The 12951-nt window shown below is 31.9% G+C and overlaps 3 protein-coding genes across 4 annotated transcripts; 2 read left to right on the top strand and 1 right to left on the bottom strand.

Annotated features, from left to right (window-relative positions):
- Positions 1-2961: 2961 nt before the first annotated feature.
- Positions 2962-5741, top strand: Bma-rpt-2 (Uncharacterized protein; the record flags this gene model as incomplete). The annotated part of the gene is made up of 10 exons (XM_043081747.1): positions 2962-3027; positions 3146-3242; positions 3355-3479; positions 3571-3666; positions 3742-3909; positions 4076-4193; positions 4523-4698; positions 4804-4944; positions 5059-5268; positions 5607-5741. 10 exons carry the CDS (start codon positions 2962-2964, stop codon positions 5739-5741), a joined length of 1332 nt encoding a protein of 443 aa, XP_042937681.1.
- Positions 5742-6642: 901 nt separating this feature from the next.
- Positions 6643-8240, bottom strand: Bm490 (Uncharacterized protein; the record flags this gene model as incomplete). Its single annotated transcript, XM_001901938.2, has 2 exons — positions 6643-6721; positions 8098-8240. The coding sequence occupies 2 exons, from the start codon at positions 8238-8240 to the stop codon at positions 6643-6645; spliced, it is 222 nt and encodes a 73-aa protein (XP_001901973.1).
- A 2737-nt stretch (positions 8241-10977) lies between these two features.
- On the top strand, positions 10978-12672 carry Bm9995 (Uncharacterized protein; the record flags this gene model as incomplete). 2 transcript variants are annotated; one of them, XM_001901939.2, is made up of 3 exons in its annotated part: positions 10978-11093; positions 11463-11688; positions 12313-12672. In XM_001901939.2, the coding sequence occupies 3 exons, from the start codon at positions 10978-10980 to the stop codon at positions 12670-12672; spliced, it is 702 nt and encodes a 233-aa protein (XP_001901974.2). The 2 variants fall into 2 exon arrangements, with proteins under 2 accessions (XP_001901974.2, XP_042937680.1); XM_043081746.1 differs by lacking the exon at positions 10978-11093 and having other exon boundaries at positions 11416-11688.
- Positions 12673-12951: the final 279 nt, after the last annotated feature.

Raw genomic sequence — 12951 nt, 5'->3', positions numbered from 1 at the left:
ACCAATTTAATTAGGAAATATAGCTCAAGTCAAAGGTAACTTATGACCATTCCTAGTCAATAGATATGTTACAGGCTTAAGTCTGGTACCAGTTAAGCTCATTTAAAATTAGGAATAATTTTTTTAGAAGATAATTTGAAAGGAGCAAAGCAAGACATACTTTCACTATCTTCTTGGAGAAGAAAAATAAAAAAGGAAGGAACATTAATCATGTATGATCAAAAGTGATAGGATGTTTAATGGTTGAAAGTATTAAGAGATGCTTACGATCTGTTGACAAACAGGTATTGCTACTGACCTTTTTCAAAATGAATTGGAGAGATATCATTGTCGTATACAGTATCTTCAATTCGTTCTAGTGTTCCTCATTTCTTTTACTTCTTCCAGATATTTGTTTCAAATTGTAGGCTTAGTAATTTTATTATGACTGCTGGGAACTAGTTGAAGTAAAATGATTCTCTGGAAGATTTTTTATGGTTTCTTTATAATCGGTTCCGATGCAGATTCTTTCATTGCCAAATGAAATCCTCGGAGTCATTAGAATTTGTGATTACACGCTTCTGCATTGTGTGATAAGTTTCAGTTGCGAGATCGATAATTTTAACAAAATTTTTTGACTATATTCGCTAAGTTTTCCATCCTTTAGAAGTGTAATTTCAACATTCGCGGGTTTTGTATCACTGCATGGCTTTAGGTTACTATTTCATCGGAATTGTATTTTCCTACACATTGTAAGGTTACCCTTTGTAGCTGCGTATACCTTTTTGGAACCAAGTTTGAAGAGTTATCTGATAAAATAGATAATTGTTTGCTAGAAACAGTTTTGAGTGTCCTTTTGGCTTCACTGAATAGAAATTGCCTTAGCAGCCACCCTCTACTTTCCTCAAATTCTACCAGTCATTAGCAGTGTTTTAATTAAGTCAAAAAAATATTAGTTCTCTGGATTTATAGTATTAACCAAGAAAAAGTGACTTCCTGTAGTAGCTAGCTGGTTAAATTTCGAAGTGTAATGATGTACTTCGAGAAATGAATATTCTGTGGCTATAATTTACTGATATGAAGGAGTCAGATGTCTTCTCGTACAAATTATTAATTTTTGCGAAAGAATTTCGTCCCGTATATCTGTCGTTTTTTCGAGGGAGATATTTGATTAATTGATATTTGAATACAGATATGAAGGAGTCAGATGTCTTCTCCAAAATATTCGTATATCTTTTTGTGGAGTAATTCGTCACATACTCTCACTCTAGCTGCTTTGAGATAAATTCCATCTTTTTTGTAAAGAAAAGAAATGCGATCATATCAGTATGAATAAGGATTGTTGAATGAATGACTTTATTTAAGTTGGAGGAAAGTCGACGGTTATATGTAAAGCAATAGAATGTGTGGAGAACTTGCTTTGTATATAAGTCATTTATTTATAGAAGCAAATCACTTTTGGAGAATAGTTCGAGCTTTATAAAATAAAGTTCGAATTGTTTGTGATATCCGAAATAAGTTTATTTCAATAATTTTACCTTTTTATAATTGGTACAAGTTACACTTTTTTAGTAGCGGTTTTGTTAGCATGGGTGTGGTTTATTTAGAAAGAGAGAAGATTAGTCTTTGCCATGTCCGACGTTGTTGATGAATGATCGATTGTACTAGATTAATTACGAAAATTTTATTTGCGAGAAATAATTATTGGTAATAATTTTGTGACAAATCAATTTTTTAGCTTTAGAAAGATTGTTTGATTTTTTGTATTTTACAGTGTTCTATTTCACAATATTTGCCTTTTACCACTATTTTTCAATCAGTGGAAATAGAAGAAAAAGGAACGCAAAGGACATTTTATAATATGTAAACTAACTTTTTGCTTATTAGTTTTTTTCTATGCATAATTAATAATTAATATTCATTTATAACAGATAGAAGAAGGTGTCAATTAACTGAGCAGTCGTTTTATAGTCTTTGTTATGTATAATTATTGCAAGAATTTACTGATAGTAAAAAAATAAAATTGACATGATATTTAATTTATTGATTAATATTTAATAATTACTGATAATAAATAAGTACAAATGTTGTAATATTCAATTCTTGACTAATATTTGATTTGTTGTTTATTTAATTTTATCCAATATTTAATTTGTTGTTCAAAAAAAAAATATCCGAAATGCAACACAGTAAGTTATAAGACAGGTAAGAAAACTTTCGATGTGTAATTTGGTATATGATTTTGTCATTTGCGTGAATTGTGTTAACATTTACGCAAACATTCATGTCACATTGCTTTTGCGAGCAAATATTTAGTGCTAATTGATCATGCTAGCGACAATGAACAAGAGAAGAGGGATGTGGTGATTACAGAAACACGTAAAAGAGACACGAGAATAGGGAATGAATAGTGTAGTGGTTTAGTGTCGTAAAGGGTTAAAGACATTTTTCTCTTATATTGATTCTCGTCTTCTAATTCACTTCTAAGAGTAGTTATTAAATATGGACCGGATCCGGATAAACGAGGCCGTAGGATTTATGTGTTTCACAACGCTCTAGTCTTATGCAAGGACATGATTATTTCTCGTGGTTTACTTGAAAAATTTTCGGGAATGGTTTTTAAGGCGATTGCGACATGATAAAGGACTAGATGATTCGGCAAGAATTGTGAGGGACCACGATTGGTCATAGATTAATTAGTTATAATTGTAATATTAACTCTACTTTAGAATGACTGTAAGAACTGTAAGAAAATGAACAACTTTTATAGCTTGTCCTTGTAGTCTATTTTTTACCAACTGACTAAGTTTGCTCAATGAGAACATTGAGTACAATTCTAAAGAATTAGAATGGTAGAAGTAACGAGTTAGACATAGTAGTTGTTGTTAAGATTATGAGAAAACTGTGTGGCATAATTATGATAGATTTAAAGCTAATAACATCATTGTAGCCAGATACGTTTTGACCAAAATTCATTCAGAGATGGGACAGCAACAGTCTGGTTTCGGTGGGAAACGTGAGGATCGAGGAGGTGGAGATGCAGATAAGGTTTTTCGTTTTTTTTTATTTGAATGCTATACATCAAGAGAAAGATTACAGCTTTGATTGACTAGCTTACATATTCTGTGAATGCGCTTTTAAGATTTGCCGTTTAATATCTTTAAAGGAAAAGAAACGAAAATACGAGGCACCAATCCCAACACGAATAGGAAAACGTAAGAAGAAGGGGAAGGGACCAGATGCTGCTACGAAACTACCTACGGGTAAATGCTTCATTGGTTATTATTCTTAAACTCAATTATGTGGAACGGTTTATAAGGCATGGTTTACAACAAAATGTTATTTACAAGCATTACAGTATTATCCCATTTTAAGTAACGCCTCATACTCGTTGTCGTTTGAAACTGTTGAAGTATGAGCGAATCAAGGATTACCTACTGATGGAGCAAGAATTTATTCGAAATCAGGAACGCTTAAAACCACAAGAAGAGAGACAAGAGGTAATTCTAGTTTTTCCGTGATTTTTGTTGAAAACCGGGAAGAAATAACAATTTTTATTGTTATTTAATAATTCAAGGAAAGCTATTTCAGGAAGAACGTAGTAAAGTGAATGATCTTCGTGGAACTCCAATGGCTGTTGGCAATTTGGAAGAAATCATCGATGATCAGCATGCAATCGTTTCCACGGTACATATCCATACTTATGATGACTGTCATTAGCCATATTATTGTAATTTCTGCGTGCTCTAATCCATATTCCAGAATGTGGGGAGCGAGCATTACGTGAACATTCTTTCTTTTGTCGATAAGGAACAACTGGAACCTGGTTGTGCCGTGTTGTTGAATCATAAAACTCATGCTGTGATTGGAGTTTTGGCTGATGACACAGATCCAATGGTTTCTGTGATGAAGTTAGAGAAAGCTCCACAGGTAAAAAGAGAAATTTTGATGGAGAGCTATTTTTTTATTAGGAGTACTTTGCTGTTAACTAAGATGGAATCTGTTTAGCAGAAAAGTATTGGACGGGACCTTCGCTTTATATGGTGAGATAAAACGCTTTTAGGATTTCATTTATACCTAAGACTTTTCATTACAGGAAACATATGCAGATGTTGGTGGACTGGACCAGCAAATACAAGAGATCAAGGAATCTGTGGAATTGCCCTTAACTCATCCTGAATATTATGAAGAAATGGGCATTAAGCCGCCGAAAGGTTCGCAGGTTAAAGTGTCGGCTTAAAATTTTCATTGTTTTTTTTTTTTCTTCTTTTGAGAAATATCTCGTATTTTTCTTAATGACTCTGATTATTTTTTGATAGTCTGCTATGAAGAAACAGTTTGTTTACTATCTTATATCTTATTAACCTGCGAACTATTCTTTGTTTTTAATGAAAATGATGGAACTCTGTTGTAACATATTCAAAAATCACTGAAAGTTCATCACATTTACTATAGCATAATTTTTAATTCTGCGATTCTGCTGTAGGAAATTTCTGAACACTTCTTTTTATGTTCCGGGAATTCAATTATTTTGTTCTTTTAGGTGTTATACTTTATGGATGTCCTGGTACGGGTAAAACGCTATTAGCCAAAGCAGTTGCTAATCAAACATCTGCTACATTTTTGCGTGTTGTTGGTTCGGAGCTTATCCAGAAGTATTTAGGTGATGGGCCTAAAATGGTGCGCGAACTTTTCCGAGTTGCAGAAGAACATGCTCCTGTAAACATTTTCCGTTGCATCATTTTCATCTCTTATGTCATTATTTCATTGTTTAATAGTGTTTTTGCTTTTATTACCACCATAACTGTAAAAAGTAACTTTCAGTCAATTGTATTTATCGATGAAATTGATGCTGTTGGCACAAAGAGATATGATTCTAATTCTGGAGGTGAACGTGAAATCCAGCGTACTATGCTTGAATTACTTAATCAGCTAGATGGTTTTGATTCGCGTGGTGACGTTAAAGTAATTTTTTTCTTAAGTCGTAAGGCTTCTTTTTAAAGGACTTCATATGCATATTTCGAGATCGTTGTATAAAAAGAAATGTTTATAAAAGGTGGAGAAAGAGATTGATTTTAGGTGCTGATGGCGACAAATCGCATCGACTCACTAGATCCTGCTTTGATTAGGCCAGGTCGTATCGACCGTAAAATCGAATTTCCATTGCCAGATGAAAAGACCAAGCGTCGCATTTTTCAAATCCATACATCACGAATGACGTTGGCTAACGACGTTGATCTTGATGAATTCATTGCGGCCAAGGATGAGCTTAGTGGTGCAGATATTAAGGTCGGGCTTTACTGTTGTACTTTCTTCTTATTTTATGGATGAAGCAATATTGCCGTGAATAACAACCGAAGTCTTTATTGTAAAACTGTCCTTTTTTCTTCATATGGATGCCTCAGTGAATTCGAAAATAAAAAAAAATATGTATTTTTGAATTCAAAAAAAATATCTATATTTTTAAACTGGATTTTACAAATGTGATAAAAGATCATTCATTTTAGTATCGATCCTTCAAAATAGAGGTAGGAACTGAAAATATTAAAAAATTGAAATTTAAGTTTTTTTTTTTTGATTTTCTACTTGTTGGAAGTTAAAGCTGAATATCCAAAAAAAAAATTCAGGCGATGTGTACAGAGGCAGGTTTACTTGCATTACGTGAACGCCGTATGCGAGTAACGATGGACGATTTTAAGAAATCAAAAGAAAATGTGCTTTACCGCAAGAACGAAGGAGCTCCGGAAGCTTTGTACTTATAAGAAGCTTGATGTTGTGCTTTTGTTTGTGCATTATTACCGTTATATTAATCGAAGTAGGATCTTTATGGTTATCAAACACCTCTTTATATTGACATTTCCTATTCGATGAGAAAAGAAGTGGTAAAAAAACAAATTTCCATCATTGTTAAAGCTTTGATAATAACTTTATTCTAATTTGCGCTTTTTGATATCAATAAATTTCATCTGTTTTTCAATATGAACTAGCGGAGACATTTGCATAATAGTCATGTTTGCTGTTTGGGAAGCTTGCATTCGAGATGTATTGTTAGTTTTTTAAGAAAAGAAGAAATGCTAGGTGAGATGTATAAAGTGCATATATATATTATTGAAAAAAAAAATAGCGAAGCTTAAGGTTTGCACTGATATTCTTATTGCAGCAGTTGTGATATGCATATAAAGACGATTAAAATGGGTAGTGGTGAAATTATTTATGGAAATTAATATTCTTAATATACTTACCATATTTGGGCATGCGTTTGACTTTATCATAAAGTTGTGAATAGCCCATTACTCATTGCTTTTATCGTGTTCTTATTTAATCATTTCTGATAACTCATTCCAATCGTTTTTACCTGCACAACCAGAAAGTTACAGTGAGATGGGTTTTTCTAAAGAAATACTGAATTCAATGATTTTGGTGGATTGCACAAAAGTCCTTATTTAGTTTTGATGATAGTATGGAAGGGATTGTTCAGATGGGACTCAATATGGAGCTGATGATGTTCTGAAGAGTTCATATAATTCGATCAAGTTGAATTTGTATTCGGTGTCCGAGGAATATAGAAGAAATGACTTGTCAATTAGTACATTTTATTCGGTATTAAACGAATAGAGCGAAAATCATAATTGAAGTTTTCTAGAACTGGTCTTTTTATTAGTATTACTTTCCTGTGAAACTTCCTATCAGACCACCAATAGCAGCACCTATTTCAGCACCACGTTGAAATCCGGTTGACATTCTGAAAATTGATAACTGGATGATGAGGTGTGCATTAGACCGAATTATTACCTAATAGTCTTTGTCGACAATTTCTGATATCAACAAAAAGTGGAAGGGCTAATTCTGCCTCTCTGGTTCTTTTTTTTTGGTATCTCAAACTTGGGTAATTGTTTTATTAACATTAATACAACAACATACTCAGGAATTAGAATTCCAAGAACACAATTTTAATGACGATACCAGTGATAAAAGAAGGGAGCAGAAATTATGCCCAACCAGTCTAAATAGATTTGCTCGAATGAATTTGGTAGAAGAACAGAAAAATTAGATCGTGGGGCGCACATCGGTATACCGTTTTCTTAGGGCAACGTAAAACGAAGCATATGACGTGTGCGTGCGTGAGTGTGTGTGTGTGACTTAAAGACATTGCAAGATTCATTCATGAGATACACTTGATCCTTGATCTATAATCATTTTGGTGGCTCGATCAAAGAGAAAGAGCACTCAAAGTTTTATTTTCTTTATAGATGTTGGGTAAATAAGATTAGTTTTATTATCATAATTTTTGTGAATAGAATTAGCTTCAATTATTTTATGGAAATTGATTCCTTCGATTATTATATTTTTATCGATGGAATTAATCGAGCAATTGGTTTTGTATGGGGCTTATATTTGTTATTTATGACTCACTTTCATTACAATTTAAATTTTGGTGCTTTAATATCAAGACGATAAAACTCCTTGAAATTTACTTGAAACTTTTTCAGTGCTACAAGAAGCTAATGTTAATCATTCTTTCTAATCATAGATTAATGTAGACACCTTTCCTCTAATAGAGGAAAGGAAGGAAGAGGTAAAGTGCTTGATGAACCTGATGCTTCCCTCGATGATATCAGTGACAAAGCTTACAGTACTCATCAAAATTGAGAGGCGTAGATTCCTTGGTGAAGCAAAGATTGGTAGTGCTCCTGCCGATAATTCAATTTGTGGTTTTTGGTATCTTTGGCCATGGAGCACTTAGGCGACCAGCGGTCAAGTCTCTCAGTTGAAGGAATGGTGACAAACCACAAAAATTGGTTCCTTTTGTGATTTGGTGAGAAGAAGAACCTATTGGTTCTTTCAGCACAATTTTATATCATAAATCAAAAAGATAAGCACAGTGAAAGAAAACCAATCGGAAAATGCTATCTGTTAGATCATCAATTCAGGTTTATCATAAAACATTTTCATACTTTTTGTGAAAGTAAATTTATCATAAATCAATTTCATATTTTGTTTATCATAAATTAACTTCATATTTTCGAATGAAGGAAATAGATGAAATAAAGTATTCAAATAAAACTCAGTTAATTTAGATGCAAATTTTTATTGAAAATTAAAAAGGAATGAACTTGCCTATTGAACATAGGAGAATAGAATCCGAAAGAAAAATAAACAGGATAAACAGGATAATAATATCCGTAAAAAGGATAAAAATAATACGAATTCACAATAAATGGCAGCATCAGTATCAGAAACAGAGCAGGAATAAGATTCATTATATCACTGTTAGATACTGCTGACTTTCTGAAAAGACACATCCGTTAAATTAAAATTCGGAAAAGGTTGAATTTTTGAAATAAACATATCAGTGCAACAAACCCCAAATCCCTGCATTAACAAATTTTGGTACTTACTAGTTATTTTAATTCCTGTCGCAATTAATTCCATATAAGGACATTCCTTCAGTACTTTACAAGATACACATTAAAATTTTAATGCACAGGACATTTATGAAAAATATCAACATTTGGAGAAAAACCTAAATATTTTCATAAAGTAATTTTAAATGTTGTTTCAAGGAACATCTTTTTAAAACAGGTTTACAGGTATTTGTAAGGAAAAATGGGAGTATATGATTGAAAGCATTTTCTAGTGGTAGTACTTAATTCCACTTAATAAAAACATTACAGTACTTGATTCCACGTTGTAAGAAAAAAGACGTTCGGCTTTGAAAACTAATTACAGTTGAACTTTACACAATAACTGAAATTTTCAAGTTCGATGGATTCTGTGATATGAATCGAAAGCATAGCTATATAGTCGCCAAGTATTGTAAGCCGACAGTTTCCGGAATTTGTGCGAAAGAGTTTAGCAAGTTTGTTATGTAATGAGCAAGAAAAGTAGTGGAATTTTGTAAGTAAATATTAGCAGAAGTAAATAGTAAACAGTCAAGATTTAACAGTCATTAATATAATTCAAGGAAGAAATGATATAATTGATAACACTCTCATAGAGTAGCAGAGGAAGGAGACATATTCGTGGAAGGTCATTCAGTTCCAAATATTTCAAATGGCATAAAATTAGTTTTGAATTTAAGTCTTTTATTTTTTACATTTTTAATTCAAGATACTAATATATTTCCACGTATTGTAATTTCAAAGTGCGGAATTCGGGAAGTTGTTTTTTTTAAAAAAAACAAGTAATTCATAATGTTGTTTAATTTGTTCAAGTTAATTTTAATTCAGATGGGTCTAATTTATGGCTTTTATCAATCATTATTAATAAAATGTCGGAACATGCTTTATTTTGACTGCTTTGTTATTTCTAAACATACCTTTAACTAAATGTAGAATAAAAATGATACTGAAATAACGTGAAGAAAGAAAAAGAACTCATATGATGGCTTGTCAATTTTTCTCCGACACCTTTGATACTTTACCTCCCGGCACCTTCAATACTTTCAATATATGGGAGCATCCAATGTTTTGTTTAGTAATCGTGTAGCTACAAACATATTTCCATTGTGGTTTAAAAAAGTAAACTGTTTTTTTGAGTTTTGTACTTTGTTTGAGGCATTAATTTAAATTCATTTTTTAGTGAGAAAAAATTTGAAAATAAAGCTAAAGAATGATTTCCGATTTTCTTTTGCTTGCTGACATGAATTACTGAGAACAAAGACCACTTCAAATTTTGATATTATTTCATAAACAAATTATAAGATGAAAAGAGTTGTAATCATCATTAACAAGAAAATCATTAACAATGGAAAAAATTATTGCTAATGTTCATGGAGTTTTTGTTTCAGAGAATATGGAACATAGTACTTTTCATCTGTTTTCATCAAATCTTAATTGAAATATTATACTGTCATTTTGAAATCGTAGTTTTGAAGCATAGATATACTTCAAATTTACTGGATGATATCAAAGTATTGTAAGGAAAAAATATGATTTTATTCTTCCAGCTGTTTATTATTCAATCATTTCACAACAGTTACCAAGGTAAGGATGAGAAAACTGAACTGGATAAAGAGTAATAGGCAGAGTTTAAATGAAGTTATAAAGTTGAAGCTGGAAATTGGTTCTCATAGCTTCGATATGGAAACCGTAAAGGCATACATTCTAATTATAGTACCCGAAATTCAATGCTAGGATAAATAACAAATCAAATACTTCAAATCAAAAATGGTTTTTAGTAACAAATTCTTTGAAAATTCGGCAAGCATTTTTTTTCAAGTTCGTTTGTTGTTTTTCTTTTTCCATATCAGAAAGTACATCACCTCAGTGATAAATCTATTTATCACATTTATTTCAATGCAGTTCGTATTTTGAGTTTTGAAAAAAAAAAGTAATGAATTGATTTTTTTTTTTTGAAACTAGTAACAGGCGATGGTTGGTGTGACTTCAATTAGAATAACTGCTTATTTTTAACTATACTGTTCTCTATTCAGAAAGAAATTGTCTGAAATTACAACTTTGAATTCCTCTAATTAATAAAAAGCCGGAAAATAAGAAATAATATTTTTATATCGTTTGCATCAAGTTTTAAAAGTGTCACAAACATCAAAATTATCAGGAATCATTACAAATAAATAATGGTCTATTTTCAAGGAGAAGGAAAACAGAATTCTTTAATGGCTTCTAAACTTATTTTTAAGTCTTTGTGTAAGTAATTAATTAATCATCCAAGACGAGCGCATACTTTTTGGAAAATTTCTTGCATTTCCAGTACATACATTTAGGATTTTAATTTTTGTGATAATAAAGTTTTATAATTCCCTTTTTTTTTTTTTTTTTGCTAGCAGTAGGAGCAGAAAAGCAAAAAGAAATCAAAAAGGAAATATGGACGGACCCTCCGATGACCTTGGCCTACTACTCGCCTGCAATCCAGTTTTATATTTCAAATGCAATCGTAAATTTATATAAAATAGTTAGTTAAGAAAAAACGATCAACTTTTGGTCAGCTTCTTTAACCATTGTCATCATTTTCGATTATCTTCTTTTCATTTAAACCATGTGGTTCTGTTCAACTTCTTTGGCTTTAGCTACTATCATATGTATGATAATAATCCTTCCAAATTCCAATGGTCATGCATTAGCTGGAGGCCCAAATGCATTTGGATGTTGCATGTTAGTTTCTTTTTTTCTTTCATTTTTTCGACACTATCATTTGTTTACTACTCGTTACTTTTTCTACAATGATAAAACTTAGAAATAGATACTTCCCAAAGTTTGTTGGAATTTTAACAGATTTAAAATAGTGAAAGCTATTGCGTTTATCTTTCTTCTTCTTTCTCTCTCTGGAAAGCTATTAAATTTGTAAGTACCTTTATCCGAATGCTCGAATTAACTTTTTTTGTAGCATGTTATAAGGATTTGGAAAAAAATGAATTTTTGAATCAATTTTGATTTGAAAAATAATTGTGACCGGAGAAAAAAGTAATTCTCAGAAATGCTCAATGATTGCTCAATTGTTGTGATTAATATTTTGCAATTTAGGGCACCATGTTTTCCTAAATTACCTACCTGTGAATGCCCTTGTGGATTCCCTTTGCACCCGCAATTGCCGTCCCTGCCACCTCCACAATCTGCATATCCTATTGGTGGTGCTTATGCGACACCTGATAGCAGTAACATACGACAGCAAATGGTCGGAAATGGTTACTTTCAACAACCGTACTCATATAAAACACTACCAAGCACTTCAAGTCAACAACAATCATCAGTGAGTTTTTAATTCTTTAAAAGTTTTCATTTTTTTAATTTTTGTTACTGAAGGAATTGAAAAGTTAATATAACTTGCGCAGCAGAAAATAAAAATTTTATTATTAATTAGATGATAGTCATAATTGCTTGGAGTGAGGTAATTTACAAAAAATAGCTGCTGTCCAATTTGCGAAACAGATACTTATAAAATCATATTTAGCCTACTGCATCCTGGAGCTTCGGTTGGGTCACATCGCAGACATCGCCAGTCTTTTCCATTTGTATTTTATTCCGAAAATAATGTGACATATTGAAAACAGTTTTTTGATACTGTTATTTACTATTAGTTAGATTGGAGATGGTGGTGGTAATAAAAATGGGTAAAAAGAAGCAATCATGATTTTAGCATAAGTAACTCCTGGTGTTCTTCATAGCAATGTTATTTTGTCATTTTGTACTTTTACTGGGTGAGCATTAATAATAGAAACGTTGTTAGAATATAAAGTAGTAGATTTGATAATAATGATTTTTTAATAATAATTAAATATAATTATATATTAAATTGAGATAATAATAGTTACACTGTATTAAATTGGAATAATAATAGTTGCAACGTATTTCGTATTAAATGCAATTTTTATAGTATCAAAATGTGGGAGCTTATGGTTTCAACGTAAATCAACTTGAACAACCGGCTGCCGGTGTTTCTAGTGGTTATGCAACCGGTCCGTATGGCGTTGGAAATGGCAACTTCGGTGATTATTCATCCGCATACAGTCTTCCACAACAGAGTGGACAGAATGAGAATAAATTTGGCGCACTACCTCCGCAGCTACCAGTTCCTGGTACGGGACAGTATATGTTTGGGCCACAACAATCGGACACTCCCGTAGCTGTTACCGCAGGTATTGCTGGAACCGAGTACAACTTATCACCAACAAAAAGTGACTATGAAAAGAAAACCAAAGCATTTTTGAAGATGCGCAGAAGTCAATTGGCGTAAATGCCAGAATTAGATCCACAATCCAGAATCTCAATATGCTTAAAATATTATTAATTCAAAAATTTGGTATTTCTATTTAACTTCATCCTGTAAATAGGCCAACAATCCGATATAATTTAACCTGCTTATCAAAAATTCTAAATAAAGGGCTTTTAGTTTATAAACTGTCCACATCGGAATTTCCAATGCACTAATAAACTTGGATGCGATGTTTTTGTTGGCTTTCATCTATTGTTATTTAAGGTGTTATATGTTCCCGTAATTTGTTCGTTGACATAT

This window comes from Brugia malayi (genome assembly GCF_000002995.4).
Source record: "Brugia malayi strain FR3 genome assembly, contig: Bm_v4_Chr4_scaffold_001, whole genome shotgun sequence".
Taxonomy (NCBI): domain Eukaryota; kingdom Metazoa; phylum Nematoda; class Chromadorea; order Rhabditida; family Onchocercidae; genus Brugia; species Brugia malayi.
Note: the sequence above shows the minus strand (reverse complement) of the source record. Positions and strands in the feature narration are given on the sequence as shown.